Source organism: Musca autumnalis, unplaced genomic scaffold, assembly GCF_047663935.1.
Source record: "Musca autumnalis isolate F117 unplaced genomic scaffold, ASM4766393v1 scaffold_5, whole genome shotgun sequence".
Taxonomy (NCBI): Eukaryota; Metazoa; Arthropoda; class Insecta; order Diptera; family Muscidae; genus Musca; species Musca autumnalis.
This window is the reverse complement of record NW_027412088.1, coordinates 173604912-173625021: the sequence shown is the minus strand read 5'-3', so window position 1 is coordinate 173625021 and position 20110 is coordinate 173604912. Positions and strand designations below refer to the sequence as shown.

The 20110-nt window shown below is 31.0% G+C and overlaps 1 protein-coding gene across 1 annotated transcript; it reads left to right on the top strand.

Moving 5' to 3' along the window:
* Positions 1-17390: 17390 nt before the first annotated feature.
* On the top strand, positions 17391-18234 carry LOC141386840 (uncharacterized; the record flags this gene model as incomplete). Its single annotated transcript, XM_073955748.1, has 1 exon — positions 17391-18234. A coding segment is annotated over one exon (744 nt), but the record flags the coding sequence as incomplete, so codon positions are not given.
* Between the last annotated feature and the right edge of the window lie 1876 nt (positions 18235-20110).

Genomic DNA, 20110 nt, shown 5'->3' with positions numbered 1-20110 from the left:
TGTGGCCTCAATATTCCACCGAAATGGCTGAAATTTGGTATTTAGTCTTCAATGTGATATAAAACTATTCGCCAGAAATTTTTCTGTACAGGCCCACGCTTTCATATTGCACCATTTCCGACTAAAATTCGTCGGTATAGGTCCACGTTTCGATATAGCCCCCTTAGAACGTTACCTCCCGATTTTCATAATACTGAAGATTGTGACGTCAATATCCCACCGAAATGGCTGAAATTCGTTATTTAGTCTTCCAAGAGTTATAAAATATTCCAGAAGAGTATTATCAGTATAGGTCCACGTCTTCCTATATCCCCATAGAAGCGTACTTTTTGATTTTCGGTATTTTTTAAGTTTTAGCCACATTCTCTTACCGAAATATAGAAAATTTGTGTTTAGTCTTCTTTGAGCCTAAAAACTATCCGTAAGAAATTTGTCGGTTTAAATCGACGTTTTGAAATAGCCCCCATAAGTCTTCTTCATACACGAAAGGAAACTAATTAGTCCATTTTACTTCAATACAACTTGTGGTGGAGGGTGTAATAAGTTCGGCCCGGCCGAACTTAACTTTATATTTATAGTTTTTATTATATATTTTTTATATTACATATTTAATATTTTATATGTTATTTTTGTATTTTTTATATTTATATTTTTATATTTTTTTATATTTTTTATTCTATATTTTATATTTTTATATTTTATATTTTACATTTTATATATTATATTTCATATTTTTATACCCATATGGAGGGTATAATTAAATTTGTCATTCCGTTTGTAACACATCGATATATTCGTCGGAGACCCTATAAAGTATATATATTATTGATCAGCATAAAATTCTATGTCGATTTGACCATGTCCGTCTGTCCGTCCGTCAGTCCGTCTGTCTGTTGAAATCAAGATGCAGCTCGCAATTTTAAAGATAGAGAGTCAAAATTTTGTACAGAAGTTTTCATTACATGCAAGATGGTTGGTATTGAAAATCGGTCCACGTTTTGATATAGCCCCCATAGAACGGTACCTCCCGATTTTCGGTATTTTGAAGGTTTTAGCTTCATTATCACACCGAAATGGCTGAAATTTGGTACTTAGTCTACGTTGGTGATATAAAACTTTCCCCTAGAACTTTGTCGGTATCGGTCCATGCCTTCATATAGCCCCCATAGAACGGTACCTCCCAATTTTCGGTATTTTGAAGGTTGTGGCCTCAATATTCCACCGAAATGGCTGAAATTTGGTATTTAGTCTTCAATGTGATATAAAACTGTTCGCCAGAAATATGTCTGAACAGGTCCACGCTTTCATATTGCCCCATTTCGGACTAAAATTCGTCGGTATAGGTCCACGTTTCGATATAGTCCCCATAGAACGGTACCTCCCGATTTTCGTAATACTGAAGATTGCGACGTCAATATCCAACCGAAATGGCCGAAATTCGTTATTTCGTCTTCCAAGAGTTATAAAATATTCCAGAAGAGTATTATCAGTATAGGTCCACGTCTTCCTATATCCCCATAGAAGCGTACTTCTTGATTTTCGGTATTTTTTTTTTTAGTTTTAGCCACATTCTCTTACCGAAATATAGGAAATTTGGTATTTAGTCTTCTTTGAGCCTAAAAACTTTCCGTAAGAAATTTGTCGGTATAGATCGACGTTTTGAAATAGCCCCCAGAGAATGGTGCCTCACACTGTTTTACCGAAATTGCTGAAATTTAGTATTAAGTCTTCTTCATACACGAAAGGAAACAAATTATTCCATTTTACTTCAATACAACTTGTGGTGGAGGGTATAACAAGTTCGGCCCGGCCGAACTTAACGCCATTCTTACTTGTTTTTTTATATTTTATGTTTTATATTTTACTAGCAAAATGCCCGCTACTTCGCATGCGGAAAGGGAATAAGCAATATGAGGTACGAACATTTTCTTGTAAACTGATACTTTACTTGATTCATTTAAGTACTCGTCGTGCCCCTTTAGTCCGAATTTCCAAAAATCGGTTCATTTCACCACAAAACATCAACAGCTGTCAATTCATTTAAGGTATTTAAATTAATAAAAACTATTTTGTAAAAAAAATGTTCACATGTGTCTACATTTTCCAAATGAACCTACTATAAGGTTTAAACAAGTAAGAGAGGGTTATAGTCGGACAGGGCCGACCACCTGGGCACTATTTTCCAAGGAATTTCTTTTATATGATTGCGACATATTTTAGCCGTCCGGTCATACATACATATGTTGATATACATGGTAACATACCAGAGATTTAGAAAATACATGCATATATACGCCGTCATTACTGGAAACGTAAGGTATTATTTTCCGTATTTTTTAATGAACGATCGGACCTTTTTCGCTACATATTATTAAAACAAGTTAAAAGTGTGAGTCAGCTGTGCCGACTGTAAAATCAAATCATAAATTTTGGGTCAATTTCCCAAGATGAATGGACTTTGACCCCCAAAAAAATTTACCATCGTAACAAGGGCCACAAAGACAAAAAATAAATGCAAACAAATTGAACCAATCCGAGACGAGTCCTCAAAACGGCACTCTTTCTAAAATTTGTGTAGGAGGCACCCGAAGGAGTGTTCCGATGTAGTCCATATTCGGGCGTAATCCACATCTCTGTGAAATAATACGATGTACAAAATTAAGACCAAACCGTGTTCTCCCTTCGAGGATTATCTTAGGCACTAGTCAGTTTAGTTGGCGTCGTCTCAGGAAGTATGGACTTGCCCCAAAAAATGCACCGTCGTAAAAGGGGTCACAAGGCGAACATGTTTCACACAAATTCAAAACGGTTCGATTAGAGCTGTTAGGCTTTACTTATCCCATATTCGAACCTGATATATTCATGTAAGTAATATTTCCAAATCCCTAGTTTGGAACAATTCGCTTAGTCCCTTCTGGAACTATCAGCGAAAAATTTTGAACTTTTGTAGGGGTAACTAACGGAAGATGTAGACCGATATGGTCCATCTTCGAACTTAAACTAAGTTTGGATACAATTTTTGAGACCTAAAATGTAAACTAAATAGGTTGATTCTTCGAGAGCTGTCGTGCGCACCACATAAAACCAATGGCAAAATATACTAAAATTTTTCAAACCCTGTACCTAATCTAAAATTTATCAGTTTTTGCAAAAAAAAATGACGAGGAAAATCGAGTAGATTATGAAAGTAGAGCTAAAAATATGAGATACGTGTATCGGCGTTTTAAAAGTTTACGTCGGAAAGTAACCAAAATAGGCGGGGCAAGTTCCGCCCATTTTTATTTTTTTCGAAATATTCGAGTTAAGATATCTTTGAATCCTTGCATTTTAGGTGTATAGTGTCTTTGGCAACTTTACAGAGGAGTATGTGGGCAATATTTTTGTTAAAAATTGTAACCCTCATGCGGTTCATCAAAGGGGTCTTTTTTGTCCTTTTTTCAAAAATCTTTCAAAAACTCCTTAAAAATGTGATTATACCAAATCCAAATATTCTACAAAATAGTTCGCCATAAAATTTTACTATAGGTCTCAGAATACACCAAATCTGTAACTCTTGTCTAATCGCCAGAAATCTCTAAAAATGAAAAACACGTTTTAGGGTTAAAGTCGGACTTCATCTGAATTTATTCAAAATTGTCCAACAAAACATAATTTTAGAGAGATGGTGTCAGAGACAAAAATATTCTTCGTCAAATTTCACTATGGGTCACCAAAGAAATGAAATTTCTATTTATATTTTATATCATGAAAATATCAGTATCAATTTTGCTGAAAAAACATGAAAATATTTCCCAATTTTTTTGATGAAAATTTTTTCCTTCTTTTTTCGAGTTGGTACATAGAAGTAATATGAAACTTGGTTATAGGTGAAAAGTGTCAAAGGATGAAAAATTCTACACAAAATTTCACTATGAGTTTCAAAATAAACTATATATCTATGTATACTATTTCCTTAAAAAATTAGATTACAAATTTATATATATTTGGATCAAATTATATGTTTTAATTTTGGACTGTAAATTTTACATAATTCCACACTGGATCAAAATCTAGCAAAATCCTTTACTTTTTGGGAATATTGTTAAAGAAAGAAATGTTCCAAATGAAATTTCATTATGGATCTCTGAATAAAAGAAATCTGTAACCATAGCATATAACATTCTTAGCAGCACTTGTTTTTGATATATATGTTTTAGGGCCATATTTCCCAATTTTCACACAGATTGTCGTTGTGATTGGATACTGTAAATATCATATTGATGGTTTTTCGTTGTGAATGCATAAAGAAGATGTTGTACGTTCCATTCATAATGCTTTTGAAATATTTGTGGTGCATATATACATATTTGGAATATAAAAAACACACATTGGACCTGCCCAAATTGCGTATTTTTAGTACTTTCAACTTAAATTCCGTAGTTTGGATAAGCAATTGGTTGTTTATATTGTAACTGAAAATACATTAGAGGTCTACGGCTATGGTCAAGTGAAAATATAGGTGTCACATGGACAATTTGGTGTGGTCCAAAAACTACAATGATGGGGCTAACTCCTACTTTGGTGGCATTTACGAAATTAATACTAGCATTTGACATAAATAGCTGTTTCATGAATGACCATAACGAACCTTGTTACGATATTGTCATTTATGTCAATTTCTAAGGTTTATTCCGTAAATGCCACCAAAGTAGGAGTTAGCCCCATCATTGCAGTTTTTTGGACAAAACCAAATTGTCCCTGTGAGAGCCCATATGACACCTATATTTTCACTTGACCATAGCCGTAGACCTCTAATGTATTTTCAGTTACAATATAAACAACCAATTGCTTATCCAAATTACGGAATTTAAGTTGAAAGTACTAAAAATACGCAATTTGGGCAGGTCCAATGTGTGTTTTTTATATTCCAAATATGTATATATGCACCACAAATATTTCAAAAGCATTATGAATGGAACGTACAACATCTTCTGTATGAATTCACAACGAAAAACCATCAATATGATATTTACAGTATCCAATCACAACGACAATCTGTGTGAAAATTGGGAAATATGGCCCTAAAACATATATATCAAAAACAAGTGCTGCTAAGAATGTTATATGCTATGGTTACAGATTTCTTTTATTCAGAGACCCATAATGAAATTTCATTTGGAACATTTCTTTCTTTAACAATATTCCCAAAAAGTAAAGGATTTTGCTAGATTTTGATCCAGTGTGGAATTATGTAAAATTTACAGTCCAAAATTAAAACATATAATTTGATCCAAATATATATAAATTTGTAATCTAATTTTTTAAGGAAATAGTATACATAGATATATAGTTTATTTTGAAACTCATAGTGAAATTTTGTGTAGAATTTTTCATCCTTTGACACTTTTCACCTATAACCAAGTTTCATATTACTTCTATGTACCAACTCGAAAAAAGAAGGAAAAAATTTTCATCAAAAAAATTGGGAAATATTTTCATGTTTTTTCAGCAAAATTGATACTGATATTTTCATGATATAAAATATAAATAGAAATTTCATTTCTTTGCTGACCCATAGTGAAATTTGACGAAGAATATTTTTGTCTCTGACACTATCTCTCTAAAATTATGTTTTGTTGGACAATTTTGAATAAATTCAGATGAAGTCCGACTTTAACCCTAAAACGTGTTTTTCATTTTTAGAGATTTCTGGCGATTAGACAAGAGTTACAGATTTGGTGTATTCTGAGACCTATAGTAAAATTTTATGGCGAACTATTTTGTAGAATATTTGGATTTGGTACAATCACATTTTTAATGAGTTTTTGAAAGATTTTTGAAAAAAGGACAAAAAAGACCCCTTTGATGAACCGCATGAGGGTTAAAATTTTTAACAAAAATATTGCCCACATACTCCTCTGTAAAGTTGCCAAAGACACTATACACCTAAAATGCAAGGATTCAAAGATATCTTAACTCGAATATTTCGAAAAAAACAAAAATGGGCGGAACTTGCCCCGCCTATTTTGGTTACTTTCCGACGTAAACTTTTAAAACGCCGATACACGTATCTCATATTTTTAGCTCTACTTTCATAATCTACACGATTTTTCCCATCATTTTGAAAAAAATTGAATTTTGTTGCACAGTGTAATATTTAGTACTTGTAGTACACTTAGTGTTTATTCCAAATTACATAATTTCAGATTTATTCTCACACGCAATACCAAACTGGTACACGCAAAATAAAAACGGCCTCTCTAACATATGTCCCAAACATACTTTGCAGCAAACATATATATGTTTGTAACAGTCCCAAACATAATATATGTTTGGGTCTGCAAACAAGTATATGTTTGGGTGGAAACATATATATGTTTGGGTGCAAAGATATTTATGTTTGGGTGCAAAGATATATATGTTTGGGTGCAAACAAAGATATGTTTGGGTGGAAACAATTTTATGTTTGGGTGCAAACATAATATATGTTTGGGTACAAACAAATACAAACCCAAAAGGCACAAAAAAAGAACAAACACATGCAGCAGTGGGCGCTTACTGAGAGCAAGGGAGCGTAAAATTCAATGTAAAACACTTTAAAATGTGTGCTCACTTGCTCTCAGTAAGAACTCACTGGCTATCTCTATAGCAGAGTGAGGTGGATCTCCCTTGTGCTCTCAATGAGCGTAAATTTGTTGTTGCTCGATAACCAATTTACGCTCACTTAGAGCACATGGGCTCTCTTGTGAGTCACAATGCCTTCCCCTGCTCTATAGTATACATACAAATGTGTTTTTTTATTGAATGGCAAAAGAACAACAAACACATAGGTACATAAAAAATTCCAAAGAAATACATAACACACTTTAACAAAAGAAAAACTGATTGAAATAATTTGTAAATAGTCACACTTTTAAAAAGCAAAAATATATAGAAACGTAGTTGAACGCTTCTCCTTAGTTGTGAAATAAAACAAATTGTCCTCATAGTTGAAATCATCAGCGGGGAATCGGCATCTAGAATCAAATGATTATGTAATGTAATAAATAAATATGGATATGCCATATTTCAAATATACATAAGTATGTATGTAATTACCAATATTAAATGCGATTTCTTCCTTGTCCAATAAAATAATTCCATTCATCTTTCCGATTCAATTATGAAATGTATTGGGCATTTAATTTACTAAAAAGCACAATTTCTTTAAGAAAACACAAAACATTGATTTATTCACTCACTTTACCGTCTTGACTCTACAAAGGCAACTAAAACACTGAAGAAAGAAAAAATATAATTCATATCATTTCTTCTTTTCTTCTTCGTCGCCTGCTAAGTTGGTTAACAACAACAAAACAAGAAACACACGAGTTTGACGCATACATGCCACCAAAGCCCCCTTCTTCGCTCCTACGTCTTCTATTATACCACTGTTGGGTAGAAATGCTCGGCCTCATACACAAAAGTGTAAAAAATACATGAGTCTCTCGCAATTTGGCATCGATTGTATTATCAGGGGTGAGCACGCCTGTGAGCTAGCACACAGCCAAATTGTGAGAACATACTCTTAGTTTTTTGTGAACTATAAACAATTAAAAGTTTATGCAATTTTTTATTTATATTTTTTAATAATTTGCATTAATGTTTAAATAATGTTGAAATAAGTAATGAAACACCAAGAAAAATTAAATATTAATTCTCCCTTAAATTTGCCTCTCTCTCGATTTTGCTCAGCATTGGTATTATACAATACACACAACTCTTTATTATAAAACAGCATTCGACAGCCACGAGAGCACTGTTATTACTCTCGTTGACAAACATCCTCTCTCCGCCCATGAAAAAAAATGTTCTAACATAAAAAATATGTTTTACACAAACATATCAAATTGAGATATGTTACAAAATGTTGCAAACATATATTTGTTTGGACCCAAACATATTATGTTTGGATCCAAACATATATTTGTTTGCAACCGGTCCCAAACATATATTTGTTTGGATCCAAACATATTTCTAACATAAATTTTTCTGCGTGTACGCATAGGTAGGTATAAGCTTTAAAATTACCTCCTTATAGCAACCCTATATACCAACCTGAATTCCCATTTACAGCTCTATCTGCTTCCCCTGAAACAATTTTCATATACATAAGTACGAATTTCTAAAATCTCCTCCTAATATTTCCTTTACACAATAACAAACTAATTTTAGGTCTTAATTTCAAGATTCCAGCGCAATTCGTTCACCCAACTCCAAAGTGTACCAAATTTAATACTTTTCGTGCACATAAGTACGAATTTCAGAAACTACCTCAATCCTATACTCCAACAGTAATCTTAATTCCAAATTTCAGGATTCCAGTTGTATCCGTTCTCACAAATACAAATTGTATCATATTTAGTACCATTTAGTACTTTTCGTGCACATAATTACGAATTTCTGAAACTTCCTTAATTCCATACTCCAACAGTAATCTTAATTCCAAATTTCATCATTACATCAAATAAATCCAAATTGTACTAAATTTAGTACTTGTCGTACACATAAGTATGAAGTTCTAAAACTACCTCCATATCTCAATCCGACAACCCAACAGTAATCTTTATAACAAATTAAAGGATTCCTGCTCCATACATTCTTCAAAATCCAAATTGTACGAAATTTAGTACCTTTTGTACACATAAGTACCAATTTCCAAAACTACCTCAATCCTATACTCCAACAGTAATCTTAACTCCAAATTTCACGTTTCCGTTCACCCAAATCCAAGTTGTACTAAATTTAGTATCATTTAGTACTTTTCGTACATATAGGTACGAATTTCCAAAACCTTTTTCATATATCAGCATTACTTCGCAACCTTGATTCCCATACCAAATGTCAAGATTTTAGCTATATCCTTTCAAAATATACAATTGGTAGCAATATTTAGTAACTTTTAGTACTTTTTGTACACTTATAGGTCGAATTTTCCTGTAGTACATCTTTCTAACTATCTATCAGTGACCATCATTCCAAATTGCAGAATTCTAGCTCTTCCCGTTTGCCTAATACAAAACGGACAATATTTAGTACCTTTTACTACTTTTTGTACCCTTCCAGTTCGAATTTCCAAAAACCCAGCCTTATCTCACCTACGCACCGACAGCAACCCACAGTCAAAATTTCATCTTTCTAGCTCTAGCGGTTTCGTTTGGGGGATGATATGTCAGTCACTCACTCACTCACTAAGTTCTTTTATATGTATAGATAGTTTATATTTTACTAGCAAAATGCCCGCTACTTCGTATGCGGAAAGGGAATAATATGCAAATAAACAATATTTCATATGAAAATGGTGGACACTGAAATTTTTGATGAACTAATACCTATTTTAATTGATATTTAATTTCTTTTAAGTACTGCTCATATACCTTAAGTTCGAATTTCCAAAAACTACCAATTTTAAATTCCAGTCCATGTTTTATTAGAACGGTACGGGCATTTTGAAGATTTTATTCACATTTTCCAACCGAAGTATCTGTAATTTTGGCATTTGTGATACCAACATGTAGAAAAACTTTAGTCACTTACTTAATGCGCACGCTTTGTTTGACATGGCCCCTATATAACAGTAATTTTTTTACTCATTTTAATTTAGCCCCTTTTGTTCACAGGGGATAATATATCTTCTTGTAAAACAATAGTGAACTTTTTAAAACGTTCAGAATAAAAAAGAAATAATTTTTGCACACATAAGAACGAATTTCCAAAATCTGTCCCAATCCTCCGCGCAAAAGTAATCATAATTCCAAATTTCACGATACTTTTCGTACACATAAGTACGAATTTCCAAAACTACCTCAATCCTGTACTCAAACAGTAATTATTATTACAAATTCTAGGTTCCCAGCTCTATCTGTTCACACTAATCCGAATTGTACAAAATTTATTACCACTTAGAACTTTTCGTACACATAAGTAAAATTTTCCAAAACTATTTCCATAACTAAATCCTACTCTACAACAGTAATCGTAATTCCAAATTTCCGGTTTGCAGCTCTATCCGTTCACCCAAATCCAAATTGTACCAAATTTAGAACAGTTTAGTACTTTTCGAATACATAAATACGAATTTCCAAAACTACCACAATTCTATACTCTAACAGTAATCCCTATTCCAAATTTTAGGATTCCGCCTCTATCCATTAATCCAAATCCAATTTGTACCAAATTTAGTACACTTTATTACTTTTCGTATACATAAGCACGAATTTGCAAAGCTACCTACATAACTCAATCCTGCACTTCAACAGTAATCCTAATTCCAAATATCAGGTTTCCAGCTCTATCCGTTCACCCAAATCCAAATTGTACCAAATTTAGAACAGTTTAGTTCTTTTTGTACACATAAGTACACATTTTCAAAACTACCACAATCCTATACTTCAACAGTAATCACTACTCCAAATTTTAGGATTCCGACTCCATCCATTTATCCTAATCTAAATTGTACCAAATTTAGTACTATTTAGTACTTTTCGTACACATAAGTACGAATGTCCAAAACAACCTCAATAATCCACATTTCAGGTTTGCAGCTCTATCTGTTTACGTAACTCTAAGCTGTATCAAATTTAGTACCATTTAGTACTTTTCGTGGACATAAGTACGAATTTACAAAACTACACCCATATCTCATTCTTACACTTTAACAATAATCATAGTTCCAAATTTCTGGTTTCCAGCTATATCCGTTCATCCAAATCCAAATTGTACTGAATTTAGTACCATTTTAAACTTTTCATACACATGAGTACTAATTTCCAAAACCATTTCCTTTTATAAACACCACTTGCCAACCTTGATTTCCATACCAAATTCCAAGTTTCCAAGCTAAATCCCTTCAAAATATACAATTGGTACTACATTTAGTACTTTTCGTATACTTACAGGTCGCATTTTAAAAAACCCTTTCGTACATCTTTCTAACTCTCCATCAGTTACCCTCATTCCAAATTTCAGAATTCTAGCTCTTCCCCTTTGTCTAATACAAAGGGTACCATATTTAGTACCTTTTAGTACTTTTCGTACCCTTCTAGGTCGAATTTTCAAAAACCCAGCCTTATCTCACTCCTACACAGCGACAGCAATCCACAGTCAAAATTTCAGCTTTCTAGCTTCAGCGGTTTCGTCTGGGCGATGATATGTCAGTCACTCACTCAGTAACTCAGTCACTCACTCACTAAACTCTTTTATATGTATAGATTATTACCTTTTATAAACACTACTTCCCAACCTTCATTTACAACCCAAATCCAAGTTGTACTAAATATAGTACTTTTCGTTCACATACGAATTTCCAAACCTATCTCAATTCTACACTCCAACAGTAATCTTTATTTCAAATTTCAGGTGCCGAACTTTATCCGTTCACCCAAATCCAAGTTGTACTAAATTTTGTACCATTTAGTACTTTTGGTATACATAAGTTCGAATTTCCAAAACTACCCCAATATCTCAATCCTATACTCCGTCAGTAATCTTAATTCCAAACTTCAGGTTTCCAGCTATTTCCGTTAACCCAAGTCCAAGTTGTACTAAATTTAGTACCATTTAGTACTTTTCATACACATACACATGTACGAATTTCCAAACATATCTCAATTCTACACTGCAACAGTAATATTAATTCCAAATTTCAGGTTTCGAACTTTATCCTTTCACCCAAATCCAAGTTGTACTAAATTTAGTACCATTTAGTACTTTTCGTACACATAATTACGAATTTCCAAAACTACCCCCATATCTCAATCCTATACTCCGTCAGTAATCTTAATTCCAAATTTCAGGTTTCCTGCTATTTCCGTTAACCCAAATCCAAGTTGTACTAAATTTAGTACCATTTAGTACTTTTCATACACATACATATGTACGAATTTCCAAACCTATCTCAATCCTATACTCCAACAGTAATCTTAATTCCAAATTTCAGGTTTCGAACTCTATCCGTTAACCCAAATCCAAGTTGTACCAAATTAAGTATCATTTAGTACTTTCCGTACACATAAGTACGAATTTCCAAAACCACCCCCATATCTCAATCCTATACTCCGTCAGTAATCTTAGTTCCAAATTTCAAGTTTCCAGCTCTATCCTTTCACCCAAATCCAAATTGTACTAAATTTAGTACCATTTAGTACTTTTCGTACACTTGAGTATGAATTTCCTAAACCATTTCCTTTTATAAACACCACTTCCCAACCTTCATTTACATACCAAATTCAAAGTTTCTAGCTAAATCCGTTCAAAATATACAACTGGTACTAAATTTGGTAACTTTTAGACATTTTCGTACACTTAGAGGTCAAATTTCCAAAAACCCTTTGGTGCATCTTTCTAACTCTCCGTCAGTTACCCTCATTCCAAATTTCAGAATTCTAGCTCTTCCCGTTTGCCTAATACAAAGGGTACCATATTTAGTACCTTTTAGTACTTTTCGTACCCTTCTAGGTCGAATTTCCAAAAACCCAGCCTTATCTCACGTCTACACACCAACAGCAACGTACAGTCAAAATTTCAGCTTTCTAGCTTCAGTGGTTTCGTCTGGGCGATGATATGCCAGTCAGTCACTCACTCACTCACTCACTCAGTCATCACTAAGGTCTTTTATATATATAGATTATTTATTATTTATTATTTATTATTTATTATTTATTATTTATTATTTATTATTTATTATTTATTATTTATTATTTATTATTTATTATTTATTATTTATTATTTATTATTTATTATTTATTATTTATTATTTATTATTTATTATTTATTATTTATTATTTATTATTTATTATTTATTATTTATTATTTATTATTTATTATTTATTATTTATTATTTATTATTTATTATTTATTATTTATTATTTATTATTTATTATTTATTATTTATTATTTATTATTTATTATTTATTATTTATTATTTATTATTTATTATTTATTATTTATTATTTATTATTTATTATTTATTATTTATTATTTATTATTTATTATTTATTATTTATTATTTATTATTTATTATTTATTATTTATTATTTATTATTTATTATTTATTATTTATTATTTATTATTTATTATTTATTATTTATTATTTATTATTTATTATTTATTATTTATTATTTATTATTTATTATTTATTATTTATTATTTATTATTTATTATTTATTATTTATTATTTATTATTTATTATTTATTATTTATTATTTATTATTTATTATTTATTATTTATTATTTATTATTTATTATTTATTATTTATTATTTATTATTTATTATTTATTATTTATTATTTATTATTTATTATTTATTATTTATTATTTATTATTTATTATTTATTATTTATTATTTATTATTTATTATTTATTATTTATTATTTATTATTTATTATTTATTATTTATTATTTATTATTTATTATTTATTATTTATTATTTATTATTTATTATTTATTATTTATTATTTATTATTTATTATTTATTATTTATTATTTATTATTTATTATTTATTATTTATTATTTATTATTTATTATTTATTATTTATTATTTATTATTTATTATTTATTATTTATTATTTATTATTTATTATTTATTATTTATTATTTATTATTTATTATTTATTATTTATTATTTATTATTTATTATTTATTATTTATTATTTATTATTTATTATTTATTATTTATTATTTATTATTTATTATTTATTATTTATTATTTATTATTTATTATTTATTATTTATTATTTATTATTTATTATTTATTATTTATTATTTATTATTTATTATTTATTATTTATTATTTATTATTTATTATTTATTATTTATTATTTATTATTTATTATTTATTATTTATTATTTATTATTTATTATTTATTATTTATTATTTATTATTTATTATTTATTATTTATTATTTATTATTTATTATTTATTATTTATTATTTATTATTTATTATTTATTATTTATTATTTATTATTTATTATTTATTATTTATTATTTATTATTTATTATTTATTATTTATTATTTATTATTTATTATTTATTATTTATTATTTATTATTTATTATTTATTATTTATTATTTATTATTTATTATTTATTATTTATTATTTATTATTTATTATTTATTATTTATTATTTATTATTTATTATTTATTATTTATTATTTATTATTTATTATTTATTATTTATTATTTATTATTTATTATTTATTATTTATTATTTATTATTTATTATTTATTATTTATTATTTATTATTTATTATTTATTATTTATTACTTATTATTTATTATTACTTCCTTTTATAAACACCACTTCCCAACCTTCATTTACAACCCAAATCTAAGTTGTACTAAATATACTACTTTTCGTTCACATAATTTACGAATTTCCAAACCTATCTCAATTCTACACTCCAACAGTAATCTTAATTTCAGGTGTCGAACTTTATACGTTCACCCAAATCCAAGTTGTACTAAATTTAGTACCATTTAGTACTTTTCGTACACATAAGTTCGAATTTCCAAAACTACCCCCATATCTCAATCCTATACTCCGTCAGTAATCTTAATTCCAAATTTCAGGTTTCCAGCTATTTCCGTTAACCCAAATCCAAGTTGTACTAAATATAGTACCATTTAGTACTTTTCATACACATACATATGTACGAATTTCCAAACCTTTCTCAATCCTATACTCCAACAGTAATCTTAATTCCAAATTTCAGGTTTCGAACTCTATCCGTTAACCCAAATCCAAGTTGTACTAAATTTAGTACCATTTAGTACTTTTCGTACACATAAGTACGAATTTCCAAAACCACCCCCATATCTCAATCCCATACTCCGTCAGTAATCTTAGTTCCAAATTTCAGGTTTCCAGCTGTATCCTTTCACCCAAATCCAAATTGTACTAAATTTAGTACCATTTAGTACTTTTCTTCACATGAGTACGAATTTCCTAAACCATTTCCTTTTATAAACACAACTTCCCAACCTTCATTTGCATACCAAATTCAAAGTTTCTTGCTAAATCCGTTCAAAATATACAACTGGTACTAAATTTTGCAACTTTTAGTACTTTTCGTACACTTAGAGGTCGAATTTCCAAAAACTATTTGGTACATCTTTCTAGCTCTCCATCAGTTACCCTCATTCCAAATTTCAGAATTCTAGCTCTTCCCGTTTGCCTAATACAAAGGGTACCATATTTAGTACCTTTTAGTACTTTTCGTACCCTTCTAGGTCGAATTTCCTAAAACCCAGCCTTATCTCACACCTACACACCAGCAGCAACGCACAGTCAAAATTTCAGCTTTCTAGCTTCAGCGGTTTCGTCTGGGCGATGATATGCCAGTCAGTCACTCACTCACTCATCACTAAGCTCTTTTATATATATAGATTATTTATTATTTATTATTTATTATTTATTATTTATTATTTATTATTTATTATTTATTATTTATTATTTATTATTTATTATTTATTATTTATTATTTATTATTTATTATTTATTATTTATTATTTATTATTTATTATTTATTATTTATTATTTATTACTTATTATTTATTATTACTTCCTTTTATAAACACCACTTCCCAACCTTCATTTACAACCCAAATCTAAGTTGTACTAAATATACTACTTTTCGTTCACATAATTTACGAATTTCCAAACCTATCTCAATTCTACACTCCAACAGTAATCTTAATTTCAGGTGTCGAACTTTATACGTTCACCCAAATCCAAGTTGTACTAAATTTAGTACCATTTAGTACTTTTCGTACACATAAGTTCGAATTTCCAAAACTACCCCCATATCTCAATCCTATACTCCGTCAGTAATCTTAATTCCAAATTTCAGGTTTCCAGCTATTTCCGTTAACCCAAATCCAAGTTGTACTAAATATAGTACCATTTAGTACTTTTCATACACATACATATGTACGAATTTCCAAACCTTTCTCAATCCTATACTCCAACAGTAATCTTAATTCCAAATTTCAGGTTTCGAACTCTATCCGTTAACCCAAATCCAAGTTGTACTAAATTTAGTACCATTTAGTACTTTTCGTACACATAAGTACGAATTTCCAAAACCACCCCCATATCTCAATCCCATACTCCGTCAGTAATCTTAGTTCCAAATTTCACGTTTCCAGCTGTATCCTTTCACCCAAATCCAAATTGTACTAAATTTAGTACCATTTAGTACTTTTCGTACACATGAGTATGAATTTCCTAAACCATTTGCTTTTATAAACACCACTTCCCAACCTTCATTTACATACCAAATTCAAAGTTTCTAGCTAAATCCGTTCAAAATATACAACTGGTACTAAATTTTGTAACTTTTAGACATTTTCGTACACTTAGAGGTCGAATTTCCAAAAACCCTTTGGTACATCTTTCTAACTCTCCATCAGTTACCCTCATTCCAAATTTCAGAATTCTAGCTCTTCCCGTTTGCCTAATACAAAGGGTACCATATTTAGTACCTTTTAGTACTTTTCGTACCCTTCTAGGTCGAATTTCAAAAAACCCAGCCTTATCTCACGTCTACACACCAACAGCAACGTACAGTCAAAATTTCAGCTTTCTAGCTTCAGTGGTTTCGTCTGGGCGATGATATGCCAGTCAGTCACTCACTCACTCACTCATCACTAAGCTCTTTTATATATATAGATATTTTATGTTTTATCCTCAGACTAACTACAAATCCACAAATCATGGTAGAACTGTAGTACAGTGCGCCACATTTAGGGTTTGTCTAGGTGCAAATTCGCAGATTGCGGTCCTTAAATTTGGATCCACACGTGTATCGGCTGTTATTAATAGTTTAGGTCAGTGCCCGCTTGACAATCACGTGGACCATTGCTCATGAGTTAGACACTGACTTGTCTTTCGTTGGTATATCAACCTCATATAGAAGACCACACCACATACGGAAATAAATAAAACTTATTAAATTTATTACAAAGAGATCTTACGCATTCCACCACAATCAAAAGGTATTTTAATTCATTTTTTTTTTGTAATTTCCAATGGCATTGCGGCATTGCATGCAGTATTCGAAATGACTCGAGTTATTATTTTCAACCTTTCACAGGGTATTTAAAGCCCTTTTGTGTTCATTGGCCAAGCATTACAGTTTGAGCTTTTAAACAGTAAGACTCCAATTTACAAGCACTTGAGCAATGGGTAAGAAATCTCAACTCTTTGGATTGTTAAGAATTATTTATTAAAATCGTATTTTCCCACCTTGGCAGCTGATATCTGGATTGGCTCTACCGCACATAGCTCCTTACCATCATTCACCGTTGTTGGTGGTTATGATACTGATAAAGAGACAATATTTGTGGGTCGAGCCGAACACAATGGTGAACTGCCAAAGTTATACCCACCAAAGGATGCGCCTATGTTGCCTGGGGTGGCCAAGAACATGCGAAACATCACTACGAAGTGCTAAAAGGACCCGGCTATTGTTGGGTACAACGTGAATACGGTCTGGTGCCACCAAATGCCGTTATAACCGGTTATAGTAGTGACGGTGAACCGTTGTATATTGGCCGTGGTCATCATTGCGGTAGTCTGAGTGTGGGTAAAGTTCATCCGTCACATGGTTGCCTTTACATCCCATATGCTGGCCAAGAAATTCGATTGGATCAATATGAAATTTTGGTACGTGAACCCCGTGATACATGGGTGTCATCAAATTTGGAATATGCTCCAGCAAATGCTGTAGTTGCTGGTCACGACAGCGATGGTAGCTTTATTTATGTTGGTCGTGCCGAACACAATGGCCTAATGTTACCAGCTAAATTTATTCCCGATCGTTGTGAAGCCTACGTGGCCAGTGAGGGTAATGAAATTCGTAAATCCAATATAGAAGTGTTGTTGGGTCCCACATATAGCTGGGCTCAGGTTTATAATGGTCATATTCCAGCAAATGCTGTGCATTCGGGTTATACGGAAAGCGGTGAGCCCATGTACATTGGTCGAGCTAAACACTGTGGAAGCGTGACACCCGGTTTGGTATTGGCAGAAAGTGACAGCATCCTTATACCCTATGCTGGGCGAGAAGTTTGTGTTGGATCCTGTGAAATTTTGTTAAGAAATTCGTTGTGAAATGGGGAAATTTTGCTGAAAAATGAAGAAGAAATAACGGTAGAAATAAAAAATAATAATTTTTATTTAAAAATTATAAAAATAAAAAATAAATATTGGATATGAAGAAATATTTGTTGGTTGGTTTGGGTAAGTCATCTATGATGGTCTTCTTACAAAGACTAGAGACAGAAGACCATAATGAGATTGCACAGAAGAGGAGAAGGAGGAGAAAGTATTCATACAGGAGAAAAGAAGGTCTTCTTACAGAAGACCAAAATTCATTCCTACAAACGACCATAGGTTGCTCTTACAGTAGACCAAATTTTCTTTGTCTAAAAGACGAGAAGGAAGTCATAAAGAAGAGAAGAAGGTCTTCTCTAGGAAGACATATTATCCTAGAGAAGACAAGAAGCTTTTCCTGCAGTAGACCAGTAGGTATTCTGTACCAAAGACCAGTCCTTTTACAGAGGAACAGAAGGAGTTCCTACAGAAGACATTCTCAGGGAAGAACTACTTCCTTCAAAAGGCCAGCAGTTATTCCTACAGAGGAAAAGAAGACCTTCCTACAAAAGACCAGAAGGTCTCACTACCCAAGACTACAAGGTCTTTCCACCGACAATTTTAAAGTCTTCCTCCAGAGACAAATAGGTTTTCTTACAGAAGACGAGAAGAAATGGATACAAAAAATCTTCAGATGGCGAGGAGGTATTCATGCAAAGCAAAAAAAGGAAAAAAATTTAAGTTCGGCCGGGCCTTTTATAATATTATTTTCTTTCCTGTCCACAATTTTAGACAAAAATATTTTGCGACCACGGATAACTAACTAACGTAAAAAACGCATCTAAAGATGTCTTCAATCGGGCGGCACCTTTATATGGTAGAAAAGTTCTGTGACAATTGGGAACTTCAAATGTCAAATTACAGATAGTTCGGCAAACACATACATATATGGTCTGTTCCATAACTGCAAGAATCTGTTAGTTTTTACTATTTATTCTGATAACATAAAGGAAAAAATGTTATCGTAGTAAAAAATAGTGGCTTCTTGCAGATTCTGGAACAGAGCAATATTTGAAATTGTCAAAGTACCTAAAATCAGGAGCTATAGCATAGGAGCATAGAGCTACACGAAAGCATGTATGTTGACAATTTTTGGTCAAATGTCAAACTACAGTAGTTCGGTCAAAAAAAAAAATATGGATAGAATTCCCAAAAAACCTAATAACGGGAGGTTACTCTACATGGCTTATACCAAAAACATTGACAATTTTGAGATGAGAGGTGTTCTGACCGCTAGGAACCTCAAATGGCAAATTACCGCTACACAGTGGTTCCTGCCGGTGGAAAAAATCGAAAAATTGATGGCAACAGATCTGATTACAATTGAAATAAATATTCTCTAAACTTATCAAATTTTTAACACCCAGCATTTTTTTTTTTTTTTTGTAAATTTACAGCGGTTATACACCAAGTTAAGTCGAAAAAATTTTGATTTTGAGGCCTTAAAAACGAAAAATAAATCCGCAAAGCATTCGTAGGTTATGAGTAAAATTATAAAAAATTGGAGAGGTAAATGTGCAATTTTAAAATGAAACTTACACTCGAAGGTGATGGCAATGACAACGTTTTTACGAAAAAAGAAATTCATAATTCGTTTTCTAATTTCATTAAAAATAAATTCTTTATAAATGACTTTTTCTGCTATTTTTGATAAATTACTGTTAATTAAAGTTGAGTTTTACTAATGTTGGTAGCATTTTTGAGTCTCAATTTTTTTAAATGCAGGGGAAAGTCTCTGGTTTACGATTAAAAAAAGTCCATCTGCCATCCGCTAAGTTTTTCCTCTTATAAAACGCCTGTAAAATCGTCAAAATTCCGAAAATCTGGAGGTACGTTCATATGGGAGCTATACCTAAACTTGGACCTATATTGAACATTTTTTGCAAGAAGGTATTTTACTCACTCAGAACTCAAAATGCAAAATTACAGTCAAA